The sequence below is a fragment of the Cyclospora cayetanensis genome, unplaced genomic scaffold (genome assembly GCF_002999335.1).
Source record: "Cyclospora cayetanensis isolate NF1_C8 unplaced genomic scaffold, CcayRef3 CcayRef3_contig_30, whole genome shotgun sequence".
Classification (NCBI taxonomy): domain Eukaryota; phylum Apicomplexa; class Conoidasida; order Eucoccidiorida; family Eimeriidae; genus Cyclospora; species Cyclospora cayetanensis.
Window position 1 is genome coordinate 249598 of NW_020312259.1, and position 16350 is coordinate 265947.

At 49.1% G+C, this 16350-nt stretch overlaps 2 protein-coding genes across 2 annotated transcripts; both read left to right on the forward strand.

The window, feature by feature from the left end:
• The first annotated feature begins 23 nt into the window (after positions 1–23).
• Positions 24–4050, forward strand: LOC34619645. Its single transcript, XM_026338799.1, has 6 exons — positions 24–1307; positions 1675–1786; positions 2015–2359; positions 2683–3084; positions 3194–3791; positions 3918–4050. Exons 1-6 carry the CDS (start codon positions 24–26, stop codon positions 4048–4050), a joined length of 2874 nt encoding a protein of 957 aa, XP_026194584.1.
• A 7731-nt stretch (positions 4051–11781) lies between these two features.
• On the forward strand, positions 11782–14950 carry LOC34619646 (calcium-dependent protein kinase 2). Its single transcript, XM_026338805.1, has 5 exons — positions 11782–12484; positions 12896–13377; positions 13540–13840; positions 14143–14518; positions 14722–14950. The coding sequence occupies exons 1-5, from the start codon at positions 11782–11784 to the stop codon at positions 14948–14950; spliced, it is 2091 nt and encodes a 696-aa protein (XP_026194590.1).
• Positions 14951–16350: the final 1400 nt, after the last annotated feature.

The window sequence follows — 16350 nt, forward strand, 5'->3', positions numbered from 1 at the left end:
TGTTCGTCTTCACACTCGCAGGAATGTGCTTTTTAAATACTAATTTTTTTAAAATACTGGAATGTGCCCGCAGGGTCCTGACACTCGAGAACAAGGCTGTTGGGGCCACCTCCACGCGCACGAGCAATGCCGCGATAAAGGCCTGCGTTGCAGTTCTCTCCGAAGCATCCACAAAGCCCTTGCCGTTGGTCCACGCTTCTAGCTCTGCATTATCTCACAGAGTGCCTTTTGTAGCTCCATCTGGCAGCCGTCTTGCAGGCTGCTTTGCATCCCCACCAGCCCCGGATCTCATCGCTCCCTCAGCTCCCACTGACCCTGCTTTTCTTAGTACCTCTGCTTCTTGCCAATCCGTTGAGGAGCTGCAGCGAGTTGCCACCGCCGGCTTTGGGGTGTACACCCAGCTGCGTGCGAGGGGGCCCTACCCAAATTACAAAACTTTCCTCTTGACTGCTCGGCTTCTCTCGTCATTTACTGCTGCTGCTGTTGCTGCTGCACCCTTTGCTGCTGAGGCACGGACAGGGAGCATTTCGTTGCTTCGTTCTCCAGCAGACGCAGCAGAGGCAGCAATGGCTCTAGCAGCAGAATATGCGGCTTCACTGCTGACGGGACCTATTCGCGCAAAGGCACTGCATCAGGCACGAGTGCAGCAGCAGCAGCAGCATCAAGGAGATCTGCAACAAGGATGTATTCAGCAGCAGCAGCATCAAGGGGATCGGCAACAAGGATGTATTCAGCAGCAACAGCAGCAAGGAGATCGGCAACAAGGATGTATTCAGCAGCAACAGCAGCAAGGGGATCTGCAACAAGGATGTATTCAGCAGCAACTCCAACAGACGAAGGAGCAGATCCTACGACAGTATACTCCTTGGGTACACGGAGAGGCCATGAGGACTTCCCTTCTGCAGCAGGACTATGCTGGTGCCCTTAACATGTTCGAGGCATTGCTGCGGCTGCGGAGGCAGCTCCACAGGGATTTAAGCCAACTCTTGCTCCAGGAGCAACCTTCCCAGCAGCATCAGGAGCTGCTTAGGCAGCGAGAATATGGTCGTGTTTTGCTTCCTCCCTTGCCATGTGGCGTGTTGGATGTTGCTTTGCGAGCACTGGAAAGCTCACTGCTGGCGGGGCAGCCCCCAGTTTGGGCCTCTCCGTCTCCTGCTTCTGTCCCTTACTTCTCCAGTCACTTCAGGCCGAGGAGGCAGCTAGCTCAGCTAGCCAACGGGAACATAGCTTCGGCAGCGATACTCGAAAGATACCTGAGGGTCCAGGATGCGCCCTCCGTTCGCTCTCCTACTGGAACTGCATCGACTGTAAGGCAATGACTTCTTGGGTGGGGTTGCAGGGGGAGTTGGATTTCGCCTAAGTATTTAATGCTATAGAGGGCCCCTTTTTTATTCGCAAGCTCCTTGACGAAATTTTTGTTCCTACGGCATGGGAGCTTACTTAAGACTCACCATGATGCGTAGCCAAGGGGATCCAGAGCACTTTTTTTCCGCCATCCGGTTCTGCAGCCACTAACTTTCTAGCCCTGCACAGAGTAACTGCAGCAGTAGCAGCGTCAGTTTCGTGCTCGAGCAAGGAAGGGGTTGGATGTGTACTGAGGCAGACCAGACAAACACTGTCGAGGTTCTTTTGCCATTTGTTTGTTGTTGCCGCTGCATTTACCATGTCCTACAGGTGACCGCTGATGGCACTGGAGCAAACCTTAGTGCTATTGCGCATGCAAAGATGCGACTGGTAAGCCCTAAATGCGAGAGACCCCCACGGCATCCCAGAGAGGCTCTTAAAGGTAGACAAACGAAGGGCAGGTACAGATCCCTCTCCCTTCATCGGTAGGGAAACGCGCGTGCATTGCACGACAAGCAGCAATATCTCGAGCTACACTACCAGCAAGGACCAATAACAGATATAGGAGCGGTAGCAGAGGTAGGAGAAACAGAGGAGGCACCAGCTGTAGCATTGCCCTCCTTGTCTACCTAAAGGCACATCTGCCTATCAAAAGTTTCTGTTGGTGCAGGCCAACGCAAAGTCTCCAGAAGCTTGGTGCGCGGAGTACGAGGAGCTGCAGAAAGCTCACAAACTGTGGGTAAGTGTGTGTTGAGGCATGCACGCACAAAACGGCCAGAAACGCAAACTCTGAATCATCGAACTCCATGGTTGCTTCCCTCTGATTTGCAGAGAGGGGATGAAGAGCATATCGCGAAGCTGCTCGCTAGGCGTTTTGGGGGGATTGAAGCTCTGAAGATCGTTCACCGACAACTACAGGGGCAAAAACACCAGCCAGAGCGCCAACAAGTGCAGGAGGAGGAGCACCACGAACAGCAGTGGAGCTTCCACGAGTCCCCACTCAACTCTCTTCACGGTAACATGCGTGAAACCCTACGCATACCTTTGTACGTTTGGTCAGCGGCTTTGGAGTCAGAGATATTGCGGGGGGCCGTTGACGGTGTCCAAGCTATTCTTGATCTACTAACGGCAGTGAGTGACTCCTTCGGTTTCCCATTCCTTGTATCAAGCTGCTGGTGCGGCTGCAGGTTTCTGTGGTTTGTGGGCTTGCTTTTGTGTGAGGTGCAATATGAGGTGTTTGCCTTTCGTATGGCGTTGCTTCTGTTGAGTGAAGCTAGCACACACCAAATGGGTCCAGCCTTCTTACAGAGCGAACTCAGCATCCGTATTTCATTACAGGCCTGAGTTACGAAAGTGTTTGGAACAGTAGCTGCAACGACATATTTGTGAATACTGCATCTACAGGTGAGGAGTGGATTGCCAAACTCTGGTGTTACTGTTTAATTGCGGTATACGTGCAGACATCCGAGTTGAACCCCTCGATACCCCGGCAAATCCTTCTGCCCTTCCCACGTTGTCTGTCTATACTCGTACTCCTGGGGAGGACCGGCTATGCACGCGCTGCTCTCAACCTCTTCCGATGGTGGATCTCTCAGTGGAGATCTGATGGAAGAAGACAGTTGGAAATTAAGGAAACTTCAAGTGTCCATACACCCAAGCCCTTTTGGACGCGAACACAAAAGAGAGTTAGCCATGCAGCAAGACTCCTTGAAACCACCGTCAGAGCAGCTGCTGCTGCAGGTAACACAAACCCTAATAATAGTGTGTTGTCAGGCAGGTCGTAGGAATGCAACTTTTTTCGGAGACGACAAGAGACTCACATGAAGCTCTCCTCTGGTGTCTCCGCAAGGAAGCACTTTGTTCGCAAATTCATGTGTAAAACTATCTACTCCAAGCGCATGTGCAATTTACGTTCCTGTTTCTGCATTTGTACATAATCAAGTGTTTGCTCGTGACTTTCTAAACTTTGCACGACTGCTGATAGAGGAACGTGCATTGGATGTCCATGCAGGTCGCTGGGATTTGTCTCTCGATGCTGTAGAGCTCTTTCTGAATGCTCGCAAGGATCTGCTTCCTAAGGAGAAATTAGGCCATGCGGATTTGGGCCCACGAAGTCTCCGTTTGCATACCTTCCATGCTTCTATCAGCCGTGTGTTGCATCTGCTGGCCAGTCATCTCGCCACATACTCTCTAGCAGCCAGTCAGAGGCTGCAGGGGGCCCTTGCTGGGTTTGACAAAGCTTGCAAGAGTTGGTGTGCCTCCTGTGGGGACACCCACAATAATACCTCCCTAAATCCCGTGTCACTTGAGAGGCTATTGGAGGAGGAGACGGTGTTCGTGACTCTGGAGCGAGAGCTTTGTAAATTTAGGAAGACGATCTCAGATGGAATCACGCAGAAGACTGCTGCTGCATCTGCAGAGAGAGTGAAGGCACCGGAAGCAACATTGTTCCTGAAATAAAGCATTAGCAGCAGGAACACTGGTCTAAGGAGTCTGATGATGCCATTGGCGGGTCACGTGGCTCCATTGTTGACCCTTTTTAATTTTTTTTGTCTACGCCAGAAACTCCACAGGCCTAACCCCTGTTTGCGTGCGCTTGCTACACGCTGGAGAGTGCGGCTCGCCTCAGGGCGCCCTCTTAGGTACGGAGAATTTCCACTGGAAGATTTTTGTCAAGACGAAAGTCTAAACGCTCGCTTAGCCTAGAGAAACACCCAAGATGCAAGCAGATGGCCCTCGCTTTTAGGGGCTGCACAGGAAAGTAAAGCTTAAACAAGGCGTTGAGAAGTAAACCACCAAAGCAGCTGGCGGCCAGCGGGCGAATATAGCATTGAAGATTCAGAAAATTTATTGGTTCCTGCTATGCTACCAAGAACACTATGAGGGAAGAAAAGTTTGCACGTATTAAGGGACAGGGACAGGAGCCTGAGACGCAAAGGAGCGGCACCGTGTATGGGCTAATAAAAGCAGCAGCGACAACACCACTAACGGCGCCACAGCAATTGCTGCTACTTCATCAAGTGTAGAACCTTCAGGATGAATAGGTGCAGGAAAACTCTTGCAGGAGAAGCAGCAAGCACCAGGAAGGGCTTTGCTATGGATGCTTATGAATGGAAGTAGGCGCTCTGAAGTCTCCTTAGCAGTAGCAGTGGCTGTTGCTCTGTGGCAACAGAATCCCAGCAGCTGCCCCCCTCTGCTGAATCTTTGGCTTGATGTCTCATGAATTAGCTGGATCCAAAGTACAAGGGGACAAAGCGCTAGTGGCTCTCACCCTTGAAATCTTGATTTGTCTTAACTAAACAGACACTCGCGAGCGTCTCAGCTCTTGCAGCAAGCAAAACATTTGCGGTGACAGGTGTATTGGGCTAAGCCAAAAGCGCTTAGACACTTTGTACTGCTCTACACATTTTCGGGTAAGAACTACCAAAGAATTGACTAGTTATTTTGCTGGACTGTTTCATGTTTACTGCTTAGTGTTCTCATACTAATACGAAAAAACACGACGCTTGTGCGTGCAGTAGCTGAGTGTGCTTGCCGCATTCATAGGGTGTGGCTACGCTCCGCCTGTCTGGCCCTCTCTGATGTTGAAACCTATGAGCGGTACAGGCAGGAGAAAGCAAAATTCTTCTTGTAAAACACTCAGTCAATGTATACTTAGTTCTTAAGAAGTGTGGACTGTAGTATCGCCTTACAAAGACATTGGAGAGAGGGGCACAGCTCAGAATACCACATGGCTCAATGCAGTTGTTACCCACGCATCTCCTCGTTGTAAAAGCAAGGGGGATGTCAGGTTTTTCTCTTACAGTTGTCCTGTGTTCTTATCAACTCGAAAATTTGTTGATGGCAACATTCTGGGGGTAATGCTCCGTAGCAGTGGAGGTTAACGTTGGCGCTAAGCCTGCTAGGGCGGCAGAGACCAGCCTGTGGTGGTAGAAAAGCAGAAGCTACCCGCAGTCAAAATGTTTATATATTCGTCGATGAGTTTATGCAGACCAGACAACTTTGACGGCACTAAGGATAGGCGCGTATTCAAAGATCAAATCAGTCTGTTAGAGGTGTATCTCACTTTTATGCCCAGATGAGAAGGAGGAGTGCTCTTTGCGTCAGTTTTATTGAAAAATAAAAGCACTTCAATGGTTGCTTTATTCATGCGGAGGCAGTTGTCTGCTTGCAGGTAGCGTTAGGGCTCAAGCCTTTAAATAAGTCCTGGCTCATCCGTTCATGCCGAAATCAGCTCAACAACAAGCTTTGACAAAATCAAGAAAGGTGGAACAGGAAAATCCTGAGTAGACCCATACATTCAGATATTCGAAACTTTAGTTCGCAAAAGCCAAAACGAGACAAACTGCTGCCCTATCAGTCGCTTATTTCAAGAATACTAGAAATGCCGCTTCAGCTGATCGCAGATCGAACACTGGCTCAGCAATTAAAAACCAACCGATAATGCTTCTACAAATGATGGACTACTTAAGGTTACAGGAAGAAAACAGCCAAACACCTGGATGCTGTGTCCTACAATTATGATATGAAAATTTATGCAAAAAACGGAAGAACATGATCAACAAGATTGGGCCGAGCTGAAGCAGCCTGCTTGGCGAGCGAAGAAGGCGCATACGGGAAACGGCAGTCCCCCATTTTAGGCCGTGGGTCAGCTAAAGGGGCAGCACAGGACAGCGCTGCACTTACGAACCAACCAGGGTACCATTGTCCGCTGATGCATGCTTACCTTCACTGTCAAGATGTGCTAACGCTGCTTGACAGTGGGCAAGAGGTGGATGTTTATAATCTCAGGACACCGTGGAGTACTGTATTGTACCTGTTCACTTGTTACGCAGTCCCTGAGCTGAGGTTTGTTGATGGGCATGAAAACGCCAGGATTGTCATGGCTAGGGCAGGTATATGGCACTTTAGTTTAAAATAGCGTCCTACTATCATAGGTCGTGACTTTCACGTGGGCTTGTGCACCAGTAGATAATACTAGGTTTGCCATGTCACACCCAATGAAAAACGCCCACGCCGCCACAGCCGCGCGGTATGGCGGTTAGCGTGCCGGGAAGTGCTAGATATAAGCACACATTAGTTTCTTCAAGAGCTCTTATATCATAAATGGTACGCGGGGTGCAGTAGGTACCTGAGAATGGTGAAGCAGAGTCTTCATGTGAGCGGTTGAGCTGGGCAGTGAGAGAAAGCGGTTCTGAGCGTGCGGCCCTTAATAGCTCTGATTCTGCTTCTTAAAAAGGTGATTATATTGCCATTTCAGCAAAGGGCCATGCGGGATAAGCAAAGATCAGGGAGGAGGTGGCGAATGTGTTAAACAATGACAAGCTAACAGCAGGCAATCCACTCGCTGGTCGTCCAGCGCATCGTACTGAGCTTATCCCCTGGCTAGCCCCAAACCATGATGCGAAGTGTTGGAAGCTTTCACAGCACTAATAGGTGAGTAATGGTCTGTTGGAGGTTTTCGTAAAAAGGCAGGGAGTAGAAAAGGACCAGCGCTTTCAATCATAACTCATTGTTGGTGGCGGAAAAAGGACGGCGGTTGTCGCAGAGCATACACGTTCACATTGAGCCCCCCGGCAAAAAACCTGGAAAAGTGGTGTTTCCTGGTGCCTCATGCTGGGAAATCAGCTGGCACATTACACGAGTCAACAGCCTACACGGTTTTGGGCTCCACACAGGCCTTCTGACACTTGACGAAAGGCATTGATCAGCACTCCACACTTGCATTCGCAACAAGTATACCTGTATGCCTCTTAAACTTGTTAATACTCCATCTGAGCGGCAGCCTCAAATTAGTAGGGATTTTAATGAGCTGCTCAAGCAGGACTGAACCAATACCTACAGAGAGGACGTTTGGTGTTCAATCGAAGCGCTCAAGAGCAACAACAGCACTTCGGGAGCGCTTCAGCTATTGCGGGAGAGGCTGGGGGAAATGAGAAGGAACGTGAGTGCTCGGTTTTCAGAAGAGCGGCTATGTTCGTGAGTGCCGGCAAAATACTTGAAGCAAACAAGGCGTGGCCTCTACCCTTACCCACCCGGAAAGACGTTCAGAAGTTCTATTGGCATGCATCTTATTGACGGAATCTCACTCACACACTTCTTCAGCTCGCTGCTTCTTTGACTGCTCTTCTTGGGAAAACAGTTTGTGACCTGAGAAAAGGAAGACTTGACGCTCATAATTGGGCAGCTTATGCACCGGAGAACTTGTACTGCGGTTGCTGTCCGATCACATGGGCAATTTTCCCAGCTAGCATCGTTTTTGACGTAGCGGTGGGCGCTATTCCTTTCCAACGGGCTAGGGCTGGACACAGCATCAACCTGCTGCCTTTTCTTTTGTTCTATTTGCCAGAACCGAGCAGCGGTATTTAACGCGGGAAAAGGAATTACACGCGATGTGGTAGGCAGTGAAAACACCAGCACCATATATATGAAAGCCCATTTTCCATTTAGACCAACTCTCCTTATTTTTATACACCTTGCGAAATTCCCCAGATTTTTCGTAGTGCTATAGTTGCTCACCGGCCCGGGCGCCTCATGTGGTAAGCCCTTCAAATGATATATGAAACGACATCACCAGCATGGTCGCTTAGTCGCTCACGCACGACGCCCCAACAGTTAGGCAGCGTGCAGCAGCACAAGCACTCTTGACTTTGATGAAAAACGACTTCTGTTGAACTTGCTCACAATGTATGCTTTCGACATCTTTTCGTCCACTCTTACTGCCAGCATCCAGGCTGCCAACCGGCTGAAGCACTTTAAAGCTGAGTTCTGACCTGCTTTAGCTCAAAACAAAGCAAAATCCCGTAGCTTGTGCATCCCGACTTCACTATGCAGTGCCGGTTAGCATAAAGCACGTAATCGAGCTTTTGGAGCCATGTTCGAATGCACACTATAGTGGAGATGCTCGCACGGTCCTTCTGGTGGCCTGGGTGCGTGCAGTGGCAGTGGAGAATGGAGATTAATTTTCAGCGTTTCAGCGGTCCAGCCGCACAAGTACCCCAAATTAGGCCTTCGGCAAAGCCACGAGTTCTTGAAAAGACTTGGAATGATCCGAATGTGGACATTCTTGCTGGACAATCTGCTGTAGGGGGCTACAATACCAGCTTCGCCTTCGCTGACGGACTCTGCAAATATGCCCATTTCATGATCCCTTGCTCCAACTGTTTCATGGCTCGAGAAGTTACTCACTTATTCTAAAGCTCCTGTTTGGATGCTTCATGGATTACTGAGCAGAATCTGTATGGTTAGGGATCCAAATATCGTTGGTGTGTTACAGTGCGCTTGTAACACATTGACCGTAAAGTAACCACTGCGAACAGCCTTGAGGCAACCGGGCGGACAGAGGCCGACAGCCGCAATCTTCTGCAGTATTTGTGAGTCAATGCTTGCCCAAATTCAGTTAACTAGCCTAATTTGCGTTCTTCTGCTAAGTGGGTTTACAATACAACACATACTCGTTCATCCATTTCTCTCCTGCATCCCTCGCCTGTTTCGAGGGGCACTTCTGCACTTCACGCTTGGATCTGATGATTCAAGGTCATCAACTAGAACAGAAGGACTCAGAAAATATCGGGTGGTCTCACATGGCAATGCCCGAAAAATGGTAGGACGGAATTATGATAGCCGACAGTCAGTTGTGTGTTTTGAGCCTAGTGTCTTAGTACTAGTGGACTGGCACACGTTTTTCGAAGTGCACCAGACGGCTACCAAAACGAAGTAGCTTGCGGCCAGGTGAATGGATTCTTCTGCAAATGTTTCACAAATCGATGCCCTCTCGCATGTGAGGACTTCTTCAAAAGTCGGAGGTGGCACAGAACTATCAAAATTGACTTTCAAGAGAAATTTCGAGAATTCTCGAGCTTTCCCGGCACATTTTAGTACAGGAAAGTAACCTGCGGTGAGGTAGATGGTCCACATGGAGCAGTAGAAGTGCTGGATTTTAAGACCACAGAACGTTGAAGACACAAAAGACGAGGCTTTCCGATGAATTCTGGTAGGGAACACCAGTTCCGGTGACTGACGAAAGCAATCGCTGCTCCTCTGCCTATGGGAGGATTGGTTGCTGTACTTGGTTCGCAGTACTGATTCACATGCCGACCTCCCTCACATCCCTTAAATGCATTCCTTTCTCAGCAGGTGAGCGGCCTGAAACAGTTACCTTTATCAATTGCTTGAAATCTTCCCGTTCATGATAGCTTAGGTGCCCTCCACATCCAGCTTTGTGCGCAGGCAGTCTCGGACGTGTTGTCCCTACATTCTTTCTTTTGCCTCTATGGGGTCAGTGAAATCCAGTATGCTGCACGCAGCGGCTGTATTCGCATGCGGCCACTGTTCTTTTGGGAGCGTAGGCACTAATGAAGTAGCGTGGGATGCTTTTTGCACATTTTACTCATATTCTGTTTAGTCGTACCATGGGGGTTGCAGAATTTAGCGCTCCGACGACAGCGAGCTATCGTACCCCGAGTTCGTATTGGTTTGATGACTCGTCGTTGTTAGCTACTGTGTCTGCCTTGCTGCCCGTCGATTGCTCTTCCTGTTGCTGAATGCTTTGCTTTTTTCATTTTCACGATATCATCACTTTGCCTGCCTAGAGAAGAACAACATGGCAGGACCTTTCCGCCTTCCTGCATGCAGCATCTCTTGACATTCAAGAATAAAACTTGTGTCAGTGTGTTCTGCAGTTGGGAGGGGCAGGATCAAGTGCGCCCAGAACGTAAATACTTTCTAATGCACAATATACATCAACGAAGAATTAGTAAAGAGTTAACTGGTTGGTTTGTTTCTTTGTATATCCTATTTATTGCAAAGAACTGTTAACTCGATACAAGTGGGCGCAGTGTTGTGTGCCTGTGCGCTAGATGGGGTTTGAAACTAGCTATGAATTTATAGGCCACTTAGGGTGCACGTACTGGCATCCTAACTTTCCCAGTCCCGTCATATTGGGAACTTTGGGGGATGCGGGCAGGTAAACAAGGGAGGCCTTCCAGAATTTACAGTAACTTTCTATGAAGTTTTTGTTGAGTGTGGAGTCAAGTTTTTCCCTCGGGAGAGACTTGGTGGATTGTATATTAAGTCACATAGCAAAAGGAAGAAAAATACGCCAATCAACTGGGTTTGTGTAGGCAAATAGTCTCAACCACTGCAGAAGAATGCAGTTGCTTCCATGCGCAATTGTTGTAGAGAAACCTTATATCCCCGTGCTTTCCCAGCGAGTGGATGAGGGGGGTAAAAGCTGCATGGAACCATGGTGTGTTACCAGTTGTTACGCATTTCCAATGCTGCGGGCAGACATTACAGTACAGACTTTGTACACAATTGATAGACCATTATTGAGCGTTTTCAAGCACCCCCTGATTCCTCTCTCCATAACCCCTAGAGTTCCCGGCATGAGAAAAGTGGCACACATAGGGTGGGTATACCTGCACCCTTTAAGTACTCCCAATATCCACAGCTAATTCCACACGCCACCTACTGAACAAGTGGACCACATGACAACTGTATTAAGATCGATCTGATAGTACTTTAGATGAATAAGATATACCAACAGACCAGTTAGTCAATTCTTCCGTATTTTCTACTCTAGAGTAACTAATGCTGTAGAAAGTGTTCAACTGCAGAGTAGCCTGCTACAATTGCCGCACCGCCGGCAAGGCCCCCACAGTCTGGTTCTCCGCCCATGCTACTCCCACTTGGTGGCGAGCGGGGCTTGTTTAGAGAGAGACAACGACTCTTTGTGTTTCACCTGATGATCGATAAACACGAAAATAATTGTTCTGGTTTGGTGATGGACGCTTCGAACGAATAATCTGGAGGGTGGTATAGCCTGCAGAAATGCTCTGCAAATGCGCCTTCTGCTTGTAAAAGAACTGATGATACCCCACATTGATCATCGATTTAAAGAGACAGAAGAAGCTGCCCTAGACAGAGACATAGGTGACAGCGGAGCTTTCTAAATAGCTCAACGTCACCGGCAGCGGGGGGCCTGTTGCGTCTTTTGACGGGGCCTGGGCATAATGGGAGCCACCGCATGCCGAAGCTGGCATTAGACTCCTCATTACTTCAAAATTATGCTCAGATACACTAATGATCTTTGATTGTTTGGTGCTGCATGCGTGCAATCACCGCTTCCACCCCTTGTCGGGTGCATGAATGCACAGTGCGCTAGTTCACAGAGCGTGTTGCCTTCCCGCAGCACACCGCCGCATACATTTTTATGTTGTATCACACCTCTAAAGTGTAGCAAAGGCTGAGCCTCTGTCTTCTCCGCTTTAGTTGCTGTGTGCGACAAGTTGACGACAGGGCTGGCGGGGGCTGCGTGTGCAATAGTTTCTGAGGCGCTCATTTGTGGCTCTCCGACATCTTCTCTAACCTCAGGTTTCAGGGCTCTTATGCGGCTGCGTCTCATCATCGTCCGTACCTCCCCCGGTCGCCACTCCGATGTTGCGTGTATTGTGGGAGTGCACTTGCCACGCAACATGCCCGGGCGATTTGCTGATGGTGGTGGGGGCACATGAGCGGATTGGTTCATGGGACCCCCAGAAAGCAGTCATACTCACAACAGACGCCGTATTATTCCCTCTATGGCGTACTGAGGAGATCGAGTTTGACCAGCCGCTAACAATTGAGTACAAGTTCATTATCAGAAGAGCAAACGGAAGTGTGGAATGGGAGGAATTTAGTTCGAACAGGACAGCCGAATTGAGGGCCGACACTGTTTCTCACATCCAGAATGTTTGGGGCTCTCTGGCTACTGCATCAATAACCTGCTTTCCCCTCCATCAAGAGTCAGATATATCCACAGAGGCACGGGGTGTATTTACAGTGTCCCCCCCTACCGCAGGCGATTCTCCCGGATCCGGCGATTTCAAATCTATTTTGGAGATCCAGTCCTCGCGGTGCGCGTCTCCTGGCTGGGTGTGTATCTCACCGCGGGGGGAGCTTGACGAATTACCAAATCCCAGGCCCAGCACCCCCTATTCGGAATCGTCTTCTTGTGTTGCTTCGCACCTCTCCACCGCAAGGACAGAGGCAGCGGACGAGGCAGGTGGAGGGGTTGTAAGGGCTCAGTTGAAACGTTCAGCATTCATTTTAGCGAATTCGGGGCCAATCTGCGACTACTATGTCATGGATCGAACAATCGGTAGGGCACTCATTTTTTTGCTAGGGATGCTCGTCTTTCTGAGATTCGTTGATCCGCTAAACTTCTGTATCAGCAACAGCTCTATCAGATACTCTGGCTTCTGCAAGTAGAAGAGTTAGAGCACGACGGAAGTTGACAACACCGTAGCCTTTCGTATTTTGTTTGTTCCTTGGGGCGGTCAGCTGCGCAGCAGTGGCCAGCTGGTGGCTCCTTGGGTCTGCTGCGGCCGTCTGGAGAGGGGAGGCATAAGGATCACGTGTTTATTAAATCGATGAACTTCGGGCCGTATTTTGCTCCGGCTGCTAGTTGTTGACGCTTGGTGCTTTCTGACTTTTAGACATCTACGGATTTGTCTACCTCCCATTTGTGCTTCTGAATTTTTCCTGTTTCTGCCGTCGTGTGCGGGCGCAGGCCGAGGCACATGGGGAGAAGTTAAGTTGGTGATAGACAAGCAAACGAAAGCGCGCCGAGCGGCTAAGAAGATCCCTAAATGCTACATTGAGGATGTTGATAGGTTCCGGCAAGAAATAGACATCATGAAATCTTTGGATCATCCAAACATTGTTCGCTTATTTGAAACATTTGAGGACTTGACAGACTTCTACCTGGTCATGGAGTATTGCAGCGGGGGCGAGCTGTTTGATCGCTTGATCGATTCAGGGGTGCTTACCGAGAGCATGGCCTGCACCATCATGAAGCAGATTCTTGCCGCAGTTGCGTATTGCCACATGCATCGAGTTGCGCACAGGGATCTCAAACCGGAAAACTTTCTCTTCCTCACAGACCAACCAAACTCGCCCATGAAACTCATTGACTTTGGACTTGCTGCGAGATTCAAACCGGGGCAACCCATGAGAACAAGAGCTGGCACTCCGTATTACGTCTCTCCTCAGGTAGATATGCTGGTGTCTGCTTAACCCTGTTTACCAAGAGATACTTAGCAAAAGCAAAAGCTTGTACTCTGCTTGCATCTCCAAAATGGCCATTTCCATCATCTATCCTGGCGTTGTGGTGCCAATGAACTGGAGTCGCGGAGGAGTGCGTGTTTTCTTCAGGTTCTGGAAGGACGCTATGGTCCAGAATGCGACATTTGGTCTGCTGGAGTGATGATGTATATTTTGCTATGCGGCTATCCTCCGTTCAACGCTCCATCGGACAGGGGGATTATGAACAAAGTGCGAACAGGACACTACACCTTCCCTGACGCAGAATGGGGCAAAGTGTCGCTGCAGGCAAAAGATCTCATTTCAAGGCTACTAGATCGACATCCGAGGACGAGAATCAGCGCAGAGCAAGCCATTAGACACCAATGGTTCAACATGCACATGCCAGATAGTCTCGACACGGAGCCGCTCGGTGAGTTGCACTGAAGCAGAGAAGTTGAAACACCTGACAGTCAGGCGTTTTCCTACACACGTTGCTTCTCGTAGGCATTGCAGTAAGAGAAGTAGACTAATAGATTTAGAAAAACGTTAAAAAGAAATGTGATTGAGGTGTCTGTCTCACCTTCTACTTGATAATTACACAGCAACTGGTGCGTGTTGGGGCGTCTGAACCCCAGGGAAAGATCTGCATTTACGTCATGCTAGGGTATACTGAATAGGTTCCTAGAATTTAGGTGCGTGCACCTTTTCATCCGGTGATTTTTGACGATTCAGGGATCGATATTCTGAGTAAATTTCGTCGTTTTCAAAGTCTGAGTCGCCTGAAGAAGTTGGCGCTAACTGTAATTGCTCAGCACTTGGACGATTCGGAGATAGAGAGCCTCAAGGCTGTGTTTACTCAGTTAGACACCCAGGGCGACGGTGTACTCTCCATAGACGAAGTGCGGGAGGGGATTGCAAGAAGCGGGGTGCGGCTGCCGTCGGATATGGTACTTGAGGAGGTTCTTAAGGAGGTGGACACTGCAGGAACGGGGTCTATAGACTACACCGAGTTTATTGCTGCCTGTCTGCATCAGTCCCACTATATACGAGAAGAGGCTTGCAGGGCGGCGTTTCGCGTGCTCGATATCAATGGTGACGGACACGTCAGGTACATGCCATCTGATGCCGCTGCCGCCGAATTTTAGTACTTGAAAAGCTTGCTTGGCGAATGCTCTGGTTCTTGCCTGGCAGACACACGACTGTAGGAATGCCTATTCTTAGTGCTGCAGGCTGAGTTTGTGCTTCTGTTCATTACATGCTGCCCTCGGAGTGCGAGTCCGCGTATTATTGTCATTTGCCATGCCTTTGCAGTGCGGAGGAGCTTAGGCAAGTGTTTCGCATGGCGGGGGATTTGGAGACCGATGCTACGGCCGAGTTGCATGAAGCGGACGCTGATGGAGATGGGATGATTAACTTTGAGGAGTTTTGCGGTTTAATGAGGAAAGTACCTTCTCTTGCACTTGTGACGGAGCACACGGTGTCTATGATGAGGAAAACATGCAGCCGCACTAATGTCTCAGAAATGACGTGCAAGAACTAAGTTTGTGGTGGGGTAGTGAACTTGTAGTTCTTCCCTGCGTTCATTCAACGGGGGCTAGAGGTGTACCTCTGCATATGCATAGCGTGTCTATACTGCACCATTGGTTTGCTGGCACCACTGAATCCTGCGTGCTGCAACTTCTACATATCCTCCTAAGTGTGTCTGGCAGGGCACGACCTGCCACTCAGAAGCACCACCTCTTTTAGCGTACTGTCGGAGGAGACTCCACGATCAATACAAGCTGCAGCAGTGTGTGCGCTGCCCATGGCAGTCCCTCTCTAACCTTTATCCCTATGTATATGCCCGATGCATTTACGCTCCCGATGTATTCGGATTGAGCTTTTTACCTACAGTGGCAAAGCACGAGGTCATGCGGCCTCCGCCACCTTTCTATGCACTGTGATTTTTATGTTTTGCATTGCTTCAAGGATTATTATCAGATGGGGCTCCAACCGTTAAACGGTCTGCCTTCAGCTTGCCCATATGGGTTTCTTTCTGAGGCTTTGTCTTCTACCTACTCCCTTCTATTGCTGTCCCCTCTACACCTCACTCGTCCTCTATATTTTTATACTTTTCAGAGGTCCGTGCATGCCCGGAACTACTGATCATTCCGGAAATATATCCCGCGAACTGGATGAAATAACCTACACGTTCGTCTGATTTTCTGGCAAAAAGAAAGTCTGCATGAGAAACACGCATCATCAGTACCCTCAAAGTGGTATGATATTATGATACATGAATATGCAGCACTCCACTGCAGCACTTGTCGAGATGATGAAGCGAAGACTGATTTGCCACACGCAGTCTTTCGAGAAAATTGCCTCTTTTAGCGTTTTTTCCTCAGTAGGCCACATTTTTCATTACGTGATCTAGAGGGGAACAATGATGCCTTTGTCTGTATGCGGAATGGAATTGACAATTCCTTACTGCTTTGGCAAATTATTGACTGAAGGAATTCTGAATAGAGTGCATGTCGTATTTGTAGTGGGTCTTCTCGGCTTCTAGTTCATCGATTTTTGAGATTGCCTCCTATCAACAGTTGAGATCGCCTAATGTAGTGGCAGACTGTGCATAGAAGATGGTGGTACCTCCAATTGTTGCTCTGGAGATTCTACCATCATCTCCACTGGTTCGGATGCCTTTGCGGTTTCCGCGCCGTTCACTGCAGCTTGTTCCTCCTGTTTAGGAAAGAAGTGTGAATGTAGTACACAGCCATATTACGGCGGGCAGATGCCATACCATGACTTGTGTCATAGCCTCTTCAACATCTGAACGAAGAGGAGTGAATGTTAGCTGCAGCTATATTCCTAGCGAAGCAAAAGGACAGACCTGCGACAGAGTCCGGCTTCACCACCATCACGGGAATCGGTACTGAACCCGTTCGCAGTGTATAGTCGAAG

Bases quoted from the DNA above. Each gene is read 5' to 3' on its own strand.
- LOC34619646 (XM_026338805.1), top strand. From the start codon at position 11,782: ATGTTGCGTGTATTGTGGGAGTGCACTTGCCACGCAACATGCCCGGGC. The intron at 13,841-14,142 runs GTGAGTTGCACT...TTGACGATTCAG, and splicing joins TCTCGACACGGAGCCGCTCG to GGATCGATATTCTGAGTAAA. The intron at 14,519-14,721 runs GTACATGCCATC...ATGCCTTTGCAG, and splicing joins AATGGTGACGGACACGTCAG to TGCGGAGGAGCTTAGGCAAG.
- LOC34619645 (XM_026338799.1), top strand. From the start codon at position 24: ATGTGCTTTTTAAATACTAATTTTTTTAAAATACTGGAATGTGCCCGC. The intron at 1,787-2,014 runs GTAGACAAACGA...CTGTTGGTGCAG, and splicing joins TCCCAGAGAGGCTCTTAAAG to GCCAACGCAAAGTCTCCAGA. The intron at 3,792-3,917 runs GTTCCTGAAATA...GAAACTCCACAG, and splicing joins AAGGCACCGGAAGCAACATT to GCCTAACCCCTGTTTGCGTG.